The sequence below is a fragment of the Manihot esculenta genome, chromosome 5, assembly GCF_001659605.2.
Source record: "Manihot esculenta cultivar AM560-2 chromosome 5, M.esculenta_v8, whole genome shotgun sequence".
Lineage (NCBI taxonomy): Eukaryota > Viridiplantae > Streptophyta > Magnoliopsida > Malpighiales > Euphorbiaceae > Manihot > Manihot esculenta.
In genome coordinates, this window is record NC_035165.2 from 17,219,258 (window position 1) to 17,240,131 (window position 20,874).

Consider the following 20,874-nt stretch of genomic DNA (forward strand, 5'->3'; position numbering starts at 1 on the left):
GGGTATCTAGTCAAATGGTTAAACTTAGATATATTACTAAATTGTCTTGAAAAAAATATCCTTCCTAAATGGACTGCACAAATTTAACTTTTAATATAAGTCAAATTAATTTAAAACAAATCTCACAAAATACTAAAATAATAAAATTGATCTGAATACAATTCGACTATACATGTATTACGCAATTTATTGTGTTACACGTCTAAATATGCTGAATAATATGTTGCTTATTTTCTTATTCTTTTCTCATAAGTATTAAATTAAGCGATAATAATTTGACTTGTCATGATTTAGAACTTCCAATATTAAATTTTTAAAGAGTGAATACATCAATTCACAAATTCTTGTTGAAAAATCGCATAAATCGCATTATTCCATGCTCTATCAATAATTGAGATTGAAAGACGTGCTGGACTTCTTCCTCTTCAAAATAAAAGAGGAAAACATTATTTCTCTTTGCTGCTACTGAGAAATCCTTCTTGATTACCCAAGCTTTGGATGAAACAGCTTTAATAGTAGTGGTACCAAAGTACTTTGTTGCGATAAGTTTCCCCACCAAACATTTCTCTTATAACAATTTACTCTGAACATTGTCCTCTAGATTCAGCATTGATTCGTTGAAATTAAGATGTTCTGTAAGAGCCATTAATTCCAATAATTGATCCTCAGAATTTGACATAACGAAGAAAAGGATCAAGGGTAGGGAAGGGTCGAAGGAGAAGAAAGAGATCAAAAGGAGTCCCTATAGAACATTGAGCGAGACTCTCTAAGATTGAGTGGGCTCCAAAACTGTAAATATATAAACCAAAAGGACTTGATAGTTACATTCGAAAATAGCAAGCAACCTTTTACTTGGGCTTAGAACTTATAAAAACAAACTATCAAATTTTCTAAAACCCAAAGATCTAATAGTAATTCTCTCAAAATATATATATATATTGACGAATACAAAACACATTAATAAAAGTAATTTAAAAATAGGGTATAAATGTCTAGACAACTAGAAAAATGACAGAAAGAGAGAAATATTTTAAGTTTAATGAGAAATGCAATTGAGTGATATCCTTGTTTTCATATGTTTTTGGTGACAAAAGGAATCTTTCGTTGCTTCAATCTGAAAAAATTATAATCTCCGTTAATTTCAGTCTCCCTATTTTCTCTCACATTTTAATTCCTGTTAACTTGATAGATGCTAATCTGTGCAATAGATTGGGGCATCACAGAAAATTTCTAATTGCTGGCTTCAAATTCTAATAGCATCAGTATAAACACAAACTAAACCTGGTTCTGAGTTTGAGAAACTAAAAATAAATAATACCATTCAAGTTTTGTATTAGTTTAAGAATGGCAGCATCAGAACCCAACAGAGCTCCTTTCCTTTGCATGCAACATAGAGAAGCCAACACAGATCTGCTCATGTTCTTCCACATCACCTCGTTACTCTGTAACCCTACATATCACAAAGAACCAACAGCTAAGCCAACCAAAAATAAGGTCAACATTTAGAAACATAACATATTCATGCCTGCCCTTTTCTCACTTTATTTTATTTTTGTGGAGGGAGGAAAAAAAAAAAAAAAAAGACAAGCTGATTGAGACTTGTCTACCCCAACTTATGCAAATTGTATTAGTTTCTCATTAAACTAAGATTAATCCGGTCCAAGTTCAGAAAAAGATCAACTAGATTTTTAAAGTTTAAAAATCTAGTTTCAAGCTTAAGCTCGACTCATTTAACAGTCTTAATACAAAATAACAAAGCACAATAAGTATACAAACCTTGACCCGTTTTAACAGATCCTTAGCATTAGCATCATTGTTGAAATGATCACGTACAGGCTGCAGAAGATATCAAGGACATAATTAAAATGCCAACTGCAGAAGATAGTGAGCCAAGCTGCGCAGCTCACTAAATAAAAATATATATGTAATAAACTAAGAAAAAAAGAAATAACAGATGCATCTAGCAAATTGATAGAGTTGTGTATTAGAAACTGGGCCTTGTCTTTTTAAGCAAGATGGACAACTAATCATATAGGCCTATACTTAATGGGATACTTTATAATATAGTTCCTGAAATATAACAAAGACCACAACTTAGACCCTCTATTTTTTAAGGAGAAAAATTGGAATCCAAAATATGTTCCTGTTCTGTTAAAATTACCATTAGTCAACCATAAACAAAAGTAATCCACTCAAATTGAGGGAATAAATTGTTAGGAAAAAAATAATAATAAGATGGACCAAACTTTCACAGGTTTCAACTCACCAAGTAACAACGAAATTCAACAGAAGAATTATTCTCTTAACAGAAACGTGCCTCAGGGACTAACTTGTAAATTATCCTAATTAATATTATATGATGATCTGAGATCCAATAGAATAGGGTTTTACAAGGGTTTTGGTATTGAAAAATAAACTTAAACTTTCTGGGGAGGGGGTTCCCCTTTTATCCATTTCGCTATGCTTGCTGGTGACGTGTAAAGGCCTTTCCATGATTGGGACACGCGTCTCTGACATACAGATTCGGGTGTACGAGGGTATCAGCAGCCTGCTCCATGCGTAACGACCTCTGATTCTCCTCGTGCGTACGCTCGAGCGGATCTGCTAGGCTGTCTTAGTATGGCTCTGGATACTGGGCTGGGCCGAGAGTCGAGCCGGACGCTGAGTCCTGAGAGGAGAGGGCCTGCTGGTCGCGGACTGGGCCGATCTGAGTGAAGAAGCTTGGTTGAGCCCGGCCTTGAAGGTTGAATGAGCCAGGCTTGTTGTGCATATCAGGTGCGTGGGCCTCTACGTTATGGGCCTTTGGCTGTGGTCAAGCCCCTGATCCGGGGTGAAGAAATCCAGCGGTCATCAATTGCCCCTTCACCTTCTCGGTAGTTATTGCTCCCACTGCCGAGGGGGTGAATATCAAGAACCATTATGACCGCGCCTGTTCGTGTTCAGGTGCCTTAATAACATCCTTTCATCTTTCTGTCGTTGTGCAGTTTCCGAATCCTATCTGCTCTTTCCCCTTTCTGGCTTTTCTCCATTCTTCGTGTTCTTTGCTGTCTTTGCTTTCCTGTCATCATTATCTGGACATGTCCTTTCTTTCCTTTTCCATGACTATCTTTTAAAATTCTGACGCCGTTAGCTTAGAGTCTAGCATAGCTCTGCCCCGTGCTAAGGCCTCAGGCTCCGGGTATATATCAACGCCAACTTTTCTTCATTCTCAAATCCTCTGCTGGAACAAGAGGTTCTTCCTTTCCGTTTCTCTGTCTGCTTCTTTCCTCTAACGAGATTGTTCTGATTGTTCTGTTTTATCTGCAAAGGATCCATTTGACGCCTTCTTCAAACGGAATGAGGTGAGCTTGAGTTTGTATTGCTTTGTTGCCCCAGAGGTTTGTTTTAATCTTGCTTTTATCATCTTGATGGAGAATTGTTTCTGACTTGTCTCTGTTTTGAAACTTTTTGCAGTACCTGAGATAAGAATGGGTCAGTTCAAAATTCTTGAAAATTTGATGTTACCTCTAAGGAGTCTGGACGGTGCTTTGGAGATCCTTCTGGTAGGGCGGCCGATGGGTGGGACTATTCGGCAAGCTGCTGAGACTGTTTTACCCAGGTCGTCTGGCCGACCTCCTCCTCTGTTTGTTGTCCGGGCTCCAAAGAGGTTCTGGGCTGTTGGGGAGTTTGCTCTAACTTTGCCTTCCCTCAAGAAAGAAATTTCTCCGATGCCCCTGTTATCTTCTTTTGATATAAATGGAAGTGGCGAGAAAGATCAGCTTATTGTTTCCTTCAGTGTGGGGTGCTTACGTTATGAGGGACTGAGATCAGCTGCGCTCAGTCAAGTCTCCAGCGATTTCTTCGAATGTATGCTTTGTGATCTCTTCGGTGCCGTAACTCGAAGACTTATGTTTTTCATGTGTGGTGCACGGCCGGCATATAATATCTGAGCTTGTCCGAATGTACCGTGCATCACACTTGGGTAACCGAACGTTTGCCTAGGGGAACAGTGAGAAATGCTTATGGGAATCAACTTGTTCAGTTCCCCTATAATAACGAGACAGAGCTCAGCCGACCTGTAGAGCTCGCTTTCCGTACTAGGATAGTCCCCGGAATTAAGACTAAGATAGTAGGGCAGATGTCAGTGATGTAAACGTAGATAATGATGTATGTGGTTATGTAAATCCTTTAAGGATAGTCTTTCATCCCGTAGCGTAGGCCTTTGTAACGTGCTGTAATGTACTTTTCTTTTAATGAAATTCTTGTTTTTTACTCATACTTGTTCTTTCTCTCTCATGGATGAAGTACTGATACTGCTTTTCTTCGTAGCTTTAGCCAACTAAATTTTGTTTCGTTTTTTCCGAGCTGAACAGACCATATTTCACGAACTCTTGCTGTTAGTCAATGAGCCGAGCTTCGGGCCTACTTAACCAACTGGACGGTCGGTTTACTTTTCCGAGCTTGACTAACCGACCCGTGAGCTCGGTCTTTACTTGATGGATTGAGCTTTGAGCCTCCTTTAGCCGACCGAGCTCTCAAGTTATGTTTTCCGGTCTGGACTAATCCGACCTGTGAGCTCGGTCTTTAATCCTTGAGTTGATTTCTGAGCTCTCAGCTCTGTATGATTCCGAGGTGCCCTTGTCGCCTCTTTCCGATCTCGCAGCCTTTGTTCAATAACGATAAGGCAAATCTTATAACTTTTTAAACGATGAGCAAGTCTGACCTTTATCATGCTCCCATTTGCTTGTACTTTTGAGTCTTTTCATGACTTGCCCCTCTGTTTCCTTGGTATTTACCATGGAGGTGGTGAATTTTGCAGGTTGAGTTGTTCCTGCGGGCTAAGTTGCTCTGACTGGCGAGTTGGGCTTGTATTATGTAGGTGGCGAATGGGCTTTTGATTGATGGGCTGTAATCACGGATCTGGCCCTTGACGGATGTGGAGAAGCCCAGCGATCATCTTTTTGCCCCTTTACCTTCTCACCGGTTATTTATCTACCCGTTGAGAGGGTAAACTTCGAGAGTAATTAATGATCGCGCCGCTCCAAGACAAAACTGTTCAGATCAACGTTCCGTCTCATTATTGCCTGTCATCTCAAATTCCTTCTGTCTTCTGAAGAAACTAGCTCTTTTCTGCTCTGTCTTCCTGCAACTCCTTCTGCATTTTTCACCCCATTGTGTTCTCAGGTACGCTTCCTTGTTCTTCCATGGCAAGTTCAAAGCTTCCTGATGTTGTTAACCTTGAGTCGCATATTACACCCTCCAACATAACTAAGTATATTTCCCAGAGACTTTTAGATGCTCCGTTGTATTTCATTCGAGCACCTCTTTCAAATGAAAGGATAGTCATTCCTTACCCTCCCCCTCCGGGTTTGGTGGATCCCCAAGAGGGTCGTCGTATAGTGTTTTTCTTGAAGCAGAGAGAATTCGGTCTACCGTTTCCTTTTACCCCATTCTTTATTGAGGTCTTTGAATACTTCGGGGTAACTCCTCGGATGTTATCCCCAAACTCCATTTTGTTCATGTCCTGTTTTGAGTCTATCTGCCTGAGTTGGGGTTTTACACCCACGGCCTGTCTGTTTGTCACTTTTTTCCGTCTGGTTAGGGTGGTTCAAAATTTCTATTATTTTTCCCCCCGTAGTGGGTTATCTCTTTTCACGGGGTACAAGGACTCCATAAAGGGATGGGTGGAGAACTTCCTTGTGGCGGAGTTAAAATTAGGGTCCGCCAGAACGTGGGAGGTGGATCTAAGTTGGGGGGAGATCTTCCCGGGTTGCAACGAGCTGCCCCAATTGAGTCTTATTGAGCAGGTCGGGCTGCTTCGACTGATTTCCGTTGAGAGGAAGTATGACGTCGAGAAGTGTATGTTCGCGTCCAATCTTAGGGATATCCGGGACACGGGTATAATGCCTTGTCCGACTATTCTGTTTCTTCTTTGCTCATAATATCGGAAAATATGCTGATTCTTTATAATTTCGTTTCTTTTGCAGCTTCTGAGGTAAAAATGGATGACACCAAGTTCCCCAAGAACTTTGTCCTGTCTCGGGATAATATGCATGCCATTTTTGACGCCTTTGGGGATGGGCGTTCAGTGACTGAGATTGTTGCGGAGATGGTTCAAGCTGCTTCCTCCAAGAAGGTTAGCCGACCTCCCGCCAAAGCTTCTTCTAGAGCTTCGAAGCCGAGCTCTCGCAGCACCAAGTCATCTCGGCTGTCTAGCCGGGGTGGATCGAGCTCGACTTCGAAGCCTGCTGAGGGGTCTAGATCTGCTCCAGCCTCCTCAGAGGTCGTGAGGGAAGCCTCCCTAGCTATTGTGGAGCAGACCCAAGGTGCTGATCAAGTGGAGCAGGGTATTGCCCATTCTCCTGGAGGGGTGTCAGGGGGAAAATCTAAGTCCCCTGCTACTGAAGACAAAGAGGCCTCTGGGACAGGGATGGAGATCATCCTCCTAGATGACCAAATCTCAGAGGTTTCTGCTCAAGATGCCCCTGCCTCTGTGAGGACTGGGCCTGAGGGATCTGAGGGCGTTCCATCAAAGACCGGGGATAAGCGCCCAGCCCCATCCGGAACATCTGCCCCCTCTCCTGCTCGGAAAAAATCCAGGGCTGCCACAGGACCTTCTCCAGCTCTTCCTCCCATTGGGAAGGAGAAAGGTGTTCCTGTTGTGCCTTCGCTGTCTCCTTCTGGCAACGTTCTGAACACATCGGACATTACCTCCGAGTCTCCGGCCAGTGCTGTCGCCGAACTTCTCAGAGAGCGAATGTTCGACGGAATTACAGAGGCTTCGGATCCTCGTCTTCTTGCCCTGACTGGTCTTTTAGCCAGTTCTACCAAGGAGCAAGTGTCCTTCCGATCTCGCTCTCGTGAGGAGCTCGGATCTTCAATTAGGGAAATGCTTCTGATGGTAAGTTGTTTTTTCACCTCTTTAGGTTTGCTTCGTTTCTTTTTCTTGACAGTTGTTCTTCCTTTCTAGGTGATGGGCCTCTTTATGGAGGTGGATGTTCGTGATCGCTCCCTCCAGGAGTCCGTAGACCGCCGGATTGAAGAGGCGCGTCTGGAGGAAAATCTGTCTACAACCAGTGATGCGAGGGGTAATCTGGTAGCTGCTCGGGAGCAAATCCAGTCCCTCCAGGTGGAGTTGCATTCTGCGCTAGAGGCCCTTAGAAAGGCTGATGAGAAGGCGGCGGAGACAGCAGGGCATACCCAGTCTTTAAAAGCAGAGCTGTCTCAGACCCGTGAGGTTCTCAAAGTGTCTGATGAGAGGGCAGCTGCAGTGGAGGTTCGTTGTAAAGAAGTTTTGAAGCAGCTGTCCTCTATGACGGAGGCCCTTAGCGAAAAGGATGAGGCCGTGAGGCAAAAAGCTGAGGTCCAGCAACAATATGAGGCCTTAAAGGCTGATTTTGAAGAGCTTCAAGCTCAGTTGAAGGAAGTGAAGGCTCAGAAGGAAATGGCCCTAGCTCGGGTGAAGGTCCTTGAGCAGGAATTGAGTACGAGCTCTGATCATATCAGAGACCTGGCTTCATCGGCTGAAGAGCTCAAGCTTCGCCATCAACAGTTCAACCATGAAGTCAGGACCCTGGAAAGTAAGTGTTTAGCCCTGCTCAAGGTAGTAAAACATGGTGAGGACAAGGCTTCACTGGTGCGCGAACAATGTATAGCGGAGTATCAGGAGTCTGATGAGCTGAAGGGGAAAATTGAGCAGGCCTGTGAGGCTCATCTTCAGGACTACAAGGACTCTTCTGAGTTTAAGGAATTTGTAGCTGAGACCTGTAAAGCACATCTCGATGAATATAAGGCTTCTGGTGAAATGAAATCGGCTATTCTTAAGAAAGCCTTCCGTATGTATGTGACCGGCTACAATCGCGGTTTGAGAGAAGCCAGACACGCTCCTGATACTCCTTTGGCCGAGCTTCGCAAGTACGAAGTGGACTCAGATGGCGAGCCAGTGCTGTATGGGGAGGATGATTTCCCTATGCCCCGAGGAGATTGCCGGAGGGACATATGCCGGCCAGTTGGGTCTTCTTCGGAAGAGTCCGAGCTAGAGGGGGAGGACGTGGAAGTCCTTGAGTCAGGGAAGGATGACCCTAACTCTGAGAAGGAGGATCTCCACCTTGAGTCAGAGATAGCTCCTGTTGTAAACGTTGAGGGCTCTGATCCAAGGGATTCCGAGCTTCCTTCAGATGTGACTGCAAGTAGAAGTAATGTAGGCGAGGGTGTTCTTACTGATGTAAGTCCTTTAAGGACTATTTATCCCCCCACCTCGTCAGAAAGATAATTTGTAATAGTTATTTGTAATGAAATATCAGTTTTCTTTTTCCTCAAAGTACTCTAATATCTTTTTTCTCATATTTGTACACTATGTATTCTCATTCATAAGCTCTGAATTGCTCTTGAGTTGCAAGCTCAGCTCTTAGCTAATAGTCTGAGAGATCAAATCTCATACCTTTTAATGGCGACTAGCATGTCTGCTTTTTGCTTTTAGCCCCTTCTTCTTGGTTGTAAATTTGGATGTTTGTTCCAGATAAACTGATCTGAGCTTTGAGTATAGCCCTTTTTCTCCCTTATTTATCCTTCTGAAGGTTTCTTCATTTATGAGCCCTTTTAGAGAGGGAGCTCGACCTTTTTCTTTGGCCTTCATATCTTTGAGCTTTTGAGGATATAAGTCTATCCGAGCTGCGAGCCCGGCTTTGAGCTTTTGAGAATATAGGTCCTTCCGAGCTAGGAGCTCGGCTTTTTGTTCTATAGCCAAACTTTTAGCGTTAGCATCTGTTTTGAGGTCGGCGCTGCTTAGCTATCGTGCCTCTTCAGGAGGTCGGAACCTGATTTTTCTTTGGTAGCTCCGGGCTCCTCTCTTTTTGTGAGGTCGGAACTGTGTGAAGTTGTCCCTGCATATGATATGGGGAATTTTCATTTCGGGAAGCTCTTAAGTCCTTTACCGACCATTTTTTGTTTTCAGGAGATCTTACGAGATCCTGGCTGTTTTTGTTCCGGGGTGACCTCGGGGCCCCGCCGGCAGTTTTTGTTTTAATTTTCCCGGGAGTTCTAGGGGATCCCGATCTTCTTTGTTTACCCGGGAGTTCTAGGGGATCCCGGTCTTCATGCTCCGAGAGGCATCTTTATGATCCTCACCGGCCGTTCCGGGGTGACCTCGGGGCCCCGCCGGCAGTTTTTGTTTTGATTTTCCCGGGAGTTCTAGGGGATCCCGATCTTCTTTGTTTACCCGGGAGTTCTAGGGGATCCCGGTCTTCATGCTCCGGGAGGCATCTTTATGATCCTCACCGGCCGTTCCGGGGTGACCTCGGGGCCCCGCCGGCAGTTTTTTGTTTTGATTTTCCCGGGAGTTCTAGGGGATCCCGGTCTTCTTTGTTTACCCGGGAGTTCTAGGGGATCCCGGTCTTCATGCTCCGGGAGGCATCTTTATGATCCTCACCGGCCGTTCCGGGGTGACCTCGGGGCCCGCCGGCAGTTTTTTGTTTTGATTTTCCCTGGAGTTTTAGGGGATCCCGGTCTTCATGCTCCGGGAGGCATCTTTATGATCCTCACCGGCCGTTCCGGGGTGACCTCGGGGCCCCGCCGGCAGTTTTTTGTTTTGATTTTCCCAGGAGTTCTAGGGGATCCCGGTCTTCTTTGTTTACCCGGGAGTTCTAGGGGATCCCGGTCTTCATGCTCCGGGAGGCATCTTTAAGATCCTCGCTGGCCGTTCCGGGGTGACCTCGGGGCCCCGCCGGCAGCTTTTTGTTTTGTTTTCCCGGGAGTTCTAGGGGATCCCGGTCTTCATGCTCCGGGAGGCATCTTTAAGATCCTCGCCGGCCGTTCCGGGGTGACCTCGGGGCCCCGCCGGCAGTTTTTTGTGCCTTCTTGAGGTTTTTGCACAAGATTCAGGCTCATTGGCCTTACTGTCGCTTCGTCATCTCAGCTGGTTTTGTGCCTAACTGAGGTCTTGTTTTAAGGGATCTTTCTGAGCCCTGTTCTTTCTTTTTCATGGAGGAATGTTTATTCATTCATATTGTATAAATAACTTTTATTTACTCATATTTGTCCAAATACAATGTTTTTCTTTACAAATATTTCAAGGGAAATACCTTTTTAGGTGCTGGATGTTCCAAGCATGGGGCTCAGGATTTCCTTGCATATCTTCGATTCGGTATACCCCTGGCCTGACCACTTTTGTCACCCTGAAAGGATCTTCCCAGGTCGGTGCTAACTTGCCCGCGGCCACTCTTTTTCCTGTAGCTTCCAGGTTTCTTAAGGTCAGGTCTCCCACTTTTAAGCTTCTTTCTCTGACCTTTTGGTTGTAATATCTCGCTGCTCGTTGTTGATAAGCGGCAGTTCGGACTTGGGCTTCTTCCCTGACTTCCTCAAGAGCATCCAGGTTGCTTCTTAACTTATCCTCATTAGTATTCTCACTAACGAATTGGACTCGATGAGTGGGGATCTGCAATTCAACTGGGACTACGGCTTCTGTGCCATAAGCAAGTGCAAACGGTGTTTCTTTAGTGGGCGCTCTGGGAGTGGTTCGGAGTGCCCATAGTATGCTATTGAGTTCTTCTGCCCAATTCTCCTTTGCGCCATCCAGCCGTTTCTTTAATTCTTGAAGGATAGCTCTGTTAGTGACTTCTGTTTGGCCATTAGTCTGAGGATGAGCCACGGAGGAGAACTTATGCCATATGCCCATGTTCGTCGTGAAGGCTCTGAAAATGCTGCAGTCAAATTGTCTGCCGTTGTCTGAGATAAGTACTCTAGGTATGCCAAATCTGCAGATGATGTCCCCATACGAAATCTATCATCTTGCGAGCTGTGATTGTGGCTATTGCTTCTGCCTCTGGCCATTTCGAGAAGTATTCCACAGCCACCACTACGAATTTCCTTTGCCCCGTAGTCTTGGGGAAAGGTCCCAGGATGTCGATTCCCCATTGTGAGAAAAGCCATGGACTGGATATGCTTGCTTGAGGAGTGGCAGGGGTTCTGATGGCGTTAGCAAATCTCTGACATACGTCGCACCTCCGAACAAACTCTTCTGCTTCTTTTTTAACAGTGGGCCAGTAGTACCCTTGCCTGAATATTTTGTTGGCTAATGTCCCTGCTCCCTCGTGAGCCCCACATAGGCCTCTATGTATTTCCTCCATTACCTTTGCAGCTTCTTCCGGACTCACACACCGGAGCCATGGGCTGGACTTCCCTTTTCTGTATAAGGTTCCCCTTATTGCTTGGTAGTTGGCAGCACGAGCTGCTATCTTTCTGGCTTCATCTTTATCTTCGGGGAGCTCACCCTCCTCCAAGTATCTCAGGTATGGGGTCATCCAAGTTGGGCTCTGTTCTACCTGCAGTACCGTGTTTGTCTTTTTAAAAGCAGGTGTACGGACATGCTGTATATATACTTCATCGGGAAGCTGTTCTAACTCCTCTTTGGTCAACCGACTAAGCAGGTCTGCTTCCTCATTTTCATCCCGAGGTATTCTTTGAAATCTGACGATAACTCCCCGACCCGTGAGCTCAGCTTCTATAGTTTTTACTTTATCAAGATAGTTCTGCATGATGGGGTCCCTAGCCTGATATACTCCCGTCACCTGGTTGATCACCAACTGAGAGTCGCTATTCACCTCGAGGTCGGTTACCCCTACCTCCGAAGCTACCAACATTCCATTTACCAGGGCTTCATATTCGGCCATATTGTTAGAAGCCGTAAATTCTAGACGCAAGGCATAACATACTTTAAAACCTTCTGGCCCCTTAAGCATTATCCCAGCGCCACTACCCTCAGCACCTGATGCTCCGTCTACATACAGCTTCCAGCTAAATTCTTGGGGGGGCTCTCTCTCTTCCCCCTTTCTTGATATCTCTGAGGATGATCCTCCTTTCTCCTCATTGAATGCGCACTCTGCTATGAAGTCAGCCAGAGCTTGGGATTTTATGGCTGTTCGAGGTCGGTACTCTAGACAGTAAGGGCTAATTTCTACAGACCATGCCAACATCCGCCCTGAAGTTTCCGGCCTATGTAGAATCTTCTTTAAGGGTTGGTCTGTCATCACGACTCCTTGGTGGCCTTCTAGATAAACTCTGAATTTCCGGACTGCTAGCAATAAGGCGTAAGCCAATTTTTCAATGTTCGAATATCTGACCTCAGTGTCTCTGAGTACCTTGCTAACGTAGAAAACAGGCTTCTGTTCTTCTTCTTCCACCCTTACTAGCACTGCGCTGACTGCTTGTTCTGAGGCCGCCAGATATATCAGAAGTTCTTCTCCTTTTATGGGACTGCTGAGCACGTGAGGCGAGCTAAGATACTTCTTAAGCTCTATGAAGGCCTTTTGGCAATCTTCTGTCCATTCGAAATTCGGTACTTTTCTCAGCTTTTTGAAGAATGGCAAGCACTTTTCTGCCGACCTCGACATGAATCGGTTAAGCGCTACTACTCTCCCGGTTAGTCTCTGAACATCTCTTACACAGGTCGGTTCTGGCATATTCAGTATGGCTTCCACTTTCTCCGGATTAGGCTCAATGCCTTTACCACTCACCATGTACCCCAAAAATTTTCCTCCCCTAATGAAGAAGGCACATTTTGCTGGGTTCAACTCCATTCTGTATTGATCTAACACCCCAAATATCTCCCTCAAATCTGCTATGTGTTGTTGGAAAGTGGAACTTTTGACCACCATATCGTCCACATACACTTCCAGATTTCTACCGATCTGGTTTTTGAAGATTTTATTCATCAACCTCTGATACGTTGCCCCGACATTTCTCAATCCAAAGGGCATAGCCCTATAACAATAAGTTTCATCTTCAGTTATAAATGAGGTCTTTTCCTCATCCGACCTTTCCATTGGGATTTGATGATAACTTGACATAGCATCCAAAGAAGACATATAATCAAAACCGGCCGTTGAGTCGACTATTTTATTAATATCAGGTAGGGGGTAACAATCTTTAGGGCAGGCCTTATTTAGGTCGGTAAAATCTATACACATCTTGTATTTGCCATTGGCTTTTTTGACTAACACAGGATTTGCCAACCACTGTGGGTACATGACTTCCCTAATAAAGCCTGCCTCTTCTAGCTTCTGCACTTCTTCCCGGGTGGCCTGCTGCTTCTCTCTTCCCACTACTCTCTTCTTTTGCTTTACTGGTCTGGCCTCGGGGAGGACATTCAATCGGTGTGTCATCACTTTGGGGTCAATTCCCGGCATGTCTGAAGGCTTCCATGCGAAGGTCGGCGCGTGACTTCGGATCAGGGCCATGACTTCACCTTTTTGTTCTTTGGTGAGGCTGGCATTAAGACTGAAGACCTTGTTTGCATCTGCTCCTGATAAGGGGAAGGTTTCCAACTCTCCAACTGGCTCTGTCCGGGCTTCTTTTGTTTCATCTCTGACCTCCAGAACTTCCGAGTCGAGTGCTTCTCCAGTTGAGCTCGGCTCTGTTACTGTGGCCAAGTATACCGCCCTTGCTTCTTCCTGGCTGCCCCGGACCATTCCCACTCCTTCTTCCGTTGGGAACTTGAGTGCCAAATACCTGATGCTAGTGACAGCTTCAAAGTCGAACAACGCCAGTCTCCCCAAAATCGCATTGTAGCTCAGTGGGAGTTTGACCACCAAAAACACCTCATGATGGGTGCGAGCTCTGGGTGCTTCTCCCAAGGTAAGAGCCAGCTTCACCTTTCCTTCTACAAGTACCGGGGCTCCTCCGATCCCCTTGATTGGTGACTGGTCCCGAACCAGTTGTTCCTCTGGAATTCCCATCTGCTGAAACACTCGGTATGGCAGCAAGTTGACTTTACTCCCATCATCCACTAAGACCTTCTTTACCCGATAATTATGAATGACGGCTTCAATGACAAGCGCGTCATCATAAGGGCATCTGAATACCCTGAGCATCTTCTGAGGAGAAAGTGATGATCATGGGAGAGTGGTCAACGATTTGCATGACTTCACTATTGCTGGTCTCTCCTTCCCGGTTCCTCTTCTTTCCTCGACGGCTCATCCGTCCTCCCGTTCCTCCAACAATCATGTGGATGGTCCCACTGGACCCATCATTCACTGGTCCAGCTCCTATTCTCCTAGGCGTCTGAGCTGTCGAACCAGGCTGAGGCCTCTGTCCCTCTGGCTTCTTCACAAAATTTTTGAGGTGCCCCCTTTTTATCAGCCTCTCAATCTCCGCGATTAACTGAAAACAGTTATTCGTATCGTGCCCATGGCTCCGGTGGTACTGACAATACTTGTCAGGATTTCTTTGATCTGCTTCCGACTTCATGGGTTTGGGCCACTGGAGGAACTCCTTATCCTGGACTGCCATGAGCACTTCGGCTCTGGAAGCGTTGAGGGGGGTTGGTTTCTCGGGAACCCAAGGAGGGAGCACTCTTGGTTCAAGAGCCCGAGGAGGAGGAGGAGGCCTTTGATCCCTTCTCTCCCAGGCCTGTTTGTACGGCTCAGGCCTCTTTCCATGTTTCTTCTCGTGTCTCTCCGGCCTCCTCTCCTCCGGGGCTTTCTCTTTTCCTGCCATCCCTTTAGCAAATCTACTCGTCACTAAGGCGTCATCCTGCCTTATATACTTCTCCGCCCTCTTCATCAACTCAGCCAGTGAGGTCGGAGGTTTCCTGCTCAAAGAGGAGGAGGAGGCCTTTGATCCCTTCTCTCGCAGGCCTGTTTGTACGGCTCAGGCCTCTTTCCATGTTTCTTCTCATGTCTCTCCGGCCTCCTCTCCTCCGGGGCTTTCTCTTTTCCTGCCATCCCTTTAGCAAATCTACTCGTCACTAAGGCGTCATCCTGCCTTATATACTTCTCCGCCCTCTTCATCAACTCAGCCAGTGAGGTCGGAGGTTTCCTGCTCAAAGAACCAAAGAACTCGGCAGAGGTTGTTCCCTTTTGCATGGCCTCCACCGCCCTTCCTTCATCCAGCTCGGGAATCTGCAGGGCCTCCGTATTGAAGTGGGCGACATACTCTCTGAGTGATTCACCTTCTTTCTGTTTCACTGTTTCCAGATAGCTCGTCTTCCTATCTGCTGGCACCCCGGCTATGAACCGGCTGATGAAGCGGGTGGCAAGATCTCCAAAACTTTTAATGCTTCCGGCCTCCAGGCTGTTGAACCACGCCCGCGCCGGTCCCGAGAGCGTTGTTGGGAACACCTTACACATTAAGGCATCTGACAGGGTTTGCAACTCCATGAAGGTCTTATAGTTCATGACATGCTCTCTCGGGTTACCAGCTCCTTTATAGGCCGCCATCGGCGGCATCATAAACTTCTTGGGAACGGTCTCCTGCTGCACTATCTTTGAGAAGGGAGAAGAGGTGGGCAAGGAGGTTTGGCTCTGATCTTTCTTACCTAGCTCGGCTAAGAGCTGCTCTTTCAACCTTTTCAGCTTTTGGTTCATTTTCTCGTCTTCCGGGCTGGATCTTTTGCCCAAGCTGTATTCCTCCTCCTCTGTTTCAGTTCCCGTTTCCCTGGTTGTTCCGGCAGAATAGTTGTCCGCCTCCTCATTTTCTATCAACTCTCTTGCCCTTCTCCCATGGATTCGGGCCTCCGGTTCTTCCTCTTCCCCGGCATCGTGGCTGTTAGCTTGGAGGCGGTCAGAGGTAGGTCGGGGTTCATTGGTTCTGGGTTCCTCCACTACTGGGAGTGTATTTATTGGGGTGCTAAGGCCCCTCTGTTGCATTATCTGCCCTAACCAGTGAGCAGTAGTCTGTAGCTGGAGAGCCATAGTTTGAATGTCCTGGTTAGACAGAATCATGGTGGGAGTATTCCCTGCCAAGCTTGGCGAGGGATTAAGAGGAATAGGCGTTTGGTTATTCAACGTTGTAGGGCTAGAAAAGGAGAACTGCTGCCCATCTTGGGCAGAGCTCAGGTCATTTGGAATGTTAAGGTTACTTTCTTGGTGGTTTGCCATCGTGGATCTCAGTGGGTTTTGAAAGTGAAAACTCCGGTGATGAAAAGATCTCCTTCGTTTCCCACAGACGGCGCCAATTGATGATCTGAGATCCAATAGAATAGGGTTTTACAAGGGTTTTGGTATTGAAAAATAAACTTAAACTTTCTGGGGAGGGGGTTCCCCTTTTATCCATTTCGCTATGCTTGCTGGTGACGTGTAAAAGCCTTTCCATGATTGGGACACGCGTCTCTGACATACAGATTCGGGTGTACGAGGGTATCAGCAGCCTGCTCCATGCGTAACGGCCTCTGATTCTCCTCGTGCGTACGCTCGAGCGGATCTGCTAGGCTGTCTTAGTATGGCTCTGGATACTGGGCTGGGCCGAGAGTCGGGCCGGACGCTGAGTCCTAAGAGGAGAGGGCCTGCTGGTCGCGGACTGGGCCGATCTGAGTGAAGAAGCTTGGTTGAGCCCGGCCTTGAAGGTTGAATGAGCCAGGCTTGTTGTGCATATCAGGTGCGTGGGCCTCTACGTTATGGGCCTTTGGCTGTGGTCAAGCCCCTGATCCGGGGTGAAGAAATCCAGCGGTCATCATTATAAATATAGCAAAATAATAAGTTACTGATTGTCTAATAATAATAATAATAATAACAGCAATGATGTCAAATTATGTTAGTAAACATGAAGATGAGATCTAATCTCAACAAAAAGAATGACGGTCAGATCAATCACATCAACACTAATGATTTAGCTCATTCAATGTCAAAATAAAAACTGTGGAATTTGTTTATATAAATAGGTGCTACAAAAAAAAAATGCAAATGAATTCTATTATAATTCAATTATAAATGACTTGATCGATTTGCTCATAAAGTAAGAAATCAGTTTAACAATTACTCCCAATAATTTAAATGCCACGATCAGAAAATCCATCCTTCATGTCTTTACCTTCAATTAACATAAATTTCCACTTCAATTATGGTAAATTTGAACCAATCCACATGAGATGAAAAATTATTCTCAAGAGATCCCAGATCGCAACATACATGTCTAGCAAAATGCATAGTATGATAAGGATAGAACAGAATTACCTGCAGTATCTTATTTAATGCTCTAGCAATAGCAGGTTTCAGATCACCAGGATGCAGTTCGCCACTTTTGTATTCAGTAACAACTTCTTCAAAGCTTTTAAAAATCCTAAATTAATAAAATAATGTAAACATATCAAGATACACCTTATTGAGGTTGAACTACAAAGTAATCAATTAGTTGCAATCATCAATCCAAAAGCATGAATCCATCATGAATAAGATAAATATAAGAGAAAGACGATTATGATTAACAGCCAAACTTAAGAAAGCATAGGAATGATACAAGACTCAGAAAAAGGGGAGAAAAACAAGAAAAGCTAAAGTAACTAGAAGGCAACAGAAATTACTTTTGTTTCCCCCTTTTCTCAGTCTTAAATCATTTCCTATCTAAAGGAAACAAGAAAAGCTTAAGTAACTGGAAGGTAAGTTCACTTACTTTTCTCCACCATGTTCAGCACTGCGCTCCACCTTAAATTCATTAAACCATGGGAAGATAATGTATTTGATATAATCCAGACAAGGATTCCCTTCAACAATGTTTGGGGGACAATATGCCTTCTTTATCTTCACATTTACTTCTGCCTATGACAGCAATTGAAAAGAATGATGAAGTAATGAAGTGTGTAATGATATTGATGAAAACAACACCACCAATACCAACACCGCTACTGTAAAGAAACAACCAATCTTTATATGTAAGAGCATTCCATTCCCAGATTTTTACATTATTTACTTTCTCTCATATAAAAGCAAAATATACCTCTTCATCCTCCATGAAGATGGAGGAAGATGGATCACTTTTAGACATCTTTTCGTGCCCTTGCTGTAAACCAGGGAGCATGTCTGCAAAGACAGTGGTCAGAATCAAACAATAACCCAGTTAATAAAAGAAGAAGAACAGTGATGAGAAGAAGAAGGAGAAGAATAGCAATCATCATCATCAGAAGAAGAATGCCAACAATGACGATGATAAGCACATAACATCACTTTAAACCTTAAAATAAAAAAGAAATTAGGAAAATACGATGAGATAAAATGATAGGCTTGTTTTTCCTCTTGATGTCATCACAGTATTCTCTTGCAAGTACGTTCACTTTCCGTTGATCCATGCCCAACTGACAAATGTCAGCCTGTCAAATGGCAAACATTAGAAAAAGATGTAAGCTGTGATTTAAGCAAAGGATATACCGAGACTGAGTAATACAAACACATATATCACAAAATCAGAGTTCCTAGCCAATTATACAATATACGAGCACAGACACAAAACTATGGTTCTCTATGCGACATGCAACATTAGAATCACAACAAATAGATTTCAAGGGCATATCAAGTCTATGGTTTACACTCCACCAGATAATATGATGATGACAACAAACATAATTATTCCTCTTATAAGTATGATAACCCAAAATAAGTGTAATATATATATATATGGGATGGACCAGATTACTTGCCATCCAGGAAAGCATAAAATTGTCATTAACATACATTATTTAGATATAAGTGTTGCCACTTGCCACTGCTTTCAAAATTGCATAACTTCATAAGCTAAGCTCATGATTAGAGTCTAGCCAACCAAAAGTTGAGGCACAACCCAATAAGGCTAGTCCAGTTGACAAGGAAGAAAGCTCTCTTCCTTATTAACCAGAATTGACTCCACTTGAGAGCACTGTACGATTATTTATGCCAAATGCGTTAGGCTGATGTTGAGGAGATCTGGAGAAGGGACTATCTTGGTATGTGAAAAATGGACTGAGGATACACTGACCATAAGTACCAAAAAGAAAAAAGAAAAAGAAAAAGACGAAGAAGAAGTTGAAGCACAAAGCTTAAACAAATATTTGACACTATATTATATTTAAGTTCAATTTAAGCTATACTAATACCCTCTTTAAAGGAAAGGATTAAGGAAGTTTGTTAGGACTTAGGAGAGAGCCAAAGGGATAAGCAGACAATAAACAGATGCAGAATATATCAATATAATCTGTTCAAAATGTGCTTACTTGTGAGGGAGACGGAATTGAGCAAATTTAAGCACACTCTACTCAGTCAACCCAATGCTTCTTATGGTAGCGTGTGCACAGTTTCTTTCATGTTTACAGAATTATCTCACTTTAAAAATGTCTAATAAATGTAAACGAACTCATGACTCACCAAAAAGTTAGAGAACATCAAGTCAAGACCTTTTAAAAGTGCAATAAAGCTCCTACTTTCAAACAAAATAAACATTTTGTTTTATTATAGCCACACAAGAAATTCATAAGAACATTTGCTTAACTTGAGAAGCAGCAAATCTTGCTAATTCCATCACAATGATTGCAAGTACCTTGAGAAAAAATATGTCAGCGCACTGCATGCATGGATAAAGAATCTGAGCAGCTGACAGCTCGTCCTGCTCACTACGACCCATTATTTGAACACACCTAATAAGGAAAAAAGTAACCTTTTTTGTTTATTAATGATTTATGGTGATCTCATTTTTCAGAAAGAGCATATTTAAATCTCTACTCTGGTACCTCATTATCCTTGGAAGCTTGTTCCTACGGGCTATATCCATTACAAGAGGCCAGTACTCAGATGCCCGAGAGTTAATTTCCTCTGAAGACCATAGAAATTCTACTTTATCTCCTTCAAGATCCATCCCAACTGCCTTCCATATCTCAATAAAATAACGTCCTACAGTTTGAATTTTCTTCAAATCCCCACCCATTTTGTTGTTTAGCTGGGCAAACCAATCAGCAATCCAAATTTTCACCTTGCAACCAGCTGAAGTCAATTGGTTCACATTTATCGTCTTCATGACTCCCTGTAATTGAAGTCCACAAAAGGAGGACAAGCAAATCAGTATTGGGAAGGAAAAAGAGAAGTTAAACATAACAAGCTGATATCCAAACTAGCAATGTTGTGATAAAGCGGAGTTTGAAGGTTAAGACCTCTCTACCAAACAAGAAGCATAAACGGAAGACTAATTATTACTATTGAAAGATTCTAAAATCAAAACCATAATTGTAATGTAGGTACACAGTGCTTAATAGCAATCTGCTGAACTCTACTGCAAGCCTAGTTCTACAGTACCAGAATTGAAATCTGATCATCTTACGATACTACAAATCAACTGAATTCAGACCCAAAAAGGAGTTTAAAAGAAAGAAATGAGTACCTGGGCGATGTGCATCCTCCCAGAAGGCTCGAAGCCATCATAGCAAATGGGTTGGGGCTTTTTGGAGAGAAGATTGAAGAGCTCATCCTCTTGTATACATTCTTCTCCAACGCTCCTCACGATTCGAAACCTCTCCTCCGCAGTCAGCCTGACTTTCAAGAACCAACAAGAGCATTATCGCCAATGCAAAACCACCAATTAAAGTGAATCAAATAATTACATAACAGATAGAAAGCTTACTGGAAAGAGGAAGAAGAAGAGGAGGCAGGATTAGAATTTGGATCAGAGGAGTTGACTGAGAGGGACTGCATCTCTTGGGATGGCGGAATTTGGTTCTCCTCCATTGACACAGTCAATAGACAGGAGATGGAGGCTGACAAAAAAAGAAGGGAGAAGGTATAACCGCATGAGTCTGAACTTTTAACTAGGTTTTGGAACATTGCTTCTTCAGGGCCGTTGAGTCCAGCACATCTCACAAGCTTAGCCTTAAAGAGCCCATTATCAGCACTGTTTACAGCCCAAGTAGGCTCATCACTGGGCGGGGGGCAGGGGGAGGCCTGATGGGCTGGGCTGGCTGGGTGTTTATTACAGGAGGACAGTGGTCAGCGGTGTGGTGGGTTTGCTTCCAATATTAGGAGGCGTTCAATCACCAATAGTCAGGGGAGTGCTTCATCTCAGGATTCCTGAATGGAGTGCTATATCTCAATAAGTTAAGTAATCTAAGCGTCTATAATTCAAGCCCTTGTTTGATCTTAGAAAGAATTAATAGAATTTAATTTATTTTCATTT

At 44.1% G+C, this 20,874-nt stretch overlaps 1 protein-coding gene across 1 annotated transcript; it reads right to left on the minus strand.

The window, feature by feature from the left end:
* Positions 1-1,209: 1,209 nt before the first annotated feature.
* On the minus strand, positions 1,210-20,538 carry LOC110615801 (tyrosine--tRNA ligase 1, cytoplasmic). Its single transcript, XM_021757912.2, has 10 exons — positions 20,326-20,538; positions 20,086-20,233; positions 19,442-19,731; positions 19,252-19,348; positions 17,947-18,052; positions 17,683-17,765; positions 17,359-17,504; positions 16,923-17,028; positions 1,777-1,836; positions 1,210-1,450 (listed from the first exon to the last, which is right to left on the minus strand). Exons 1-10 carry the CDS (start codon positions 20,523-20,525, stop codon positions 1,430-1,432), a joined length of 1,257 nt encoding a protein of 418 aa, XP_021613604.1. The 5' UTR covers positions 20,526-20,538; the 3' UTR covers positions 1,210-1,429.
* Between the last annotated feature and the right edge of the window lie 336 nt (positions 20,539-20,874).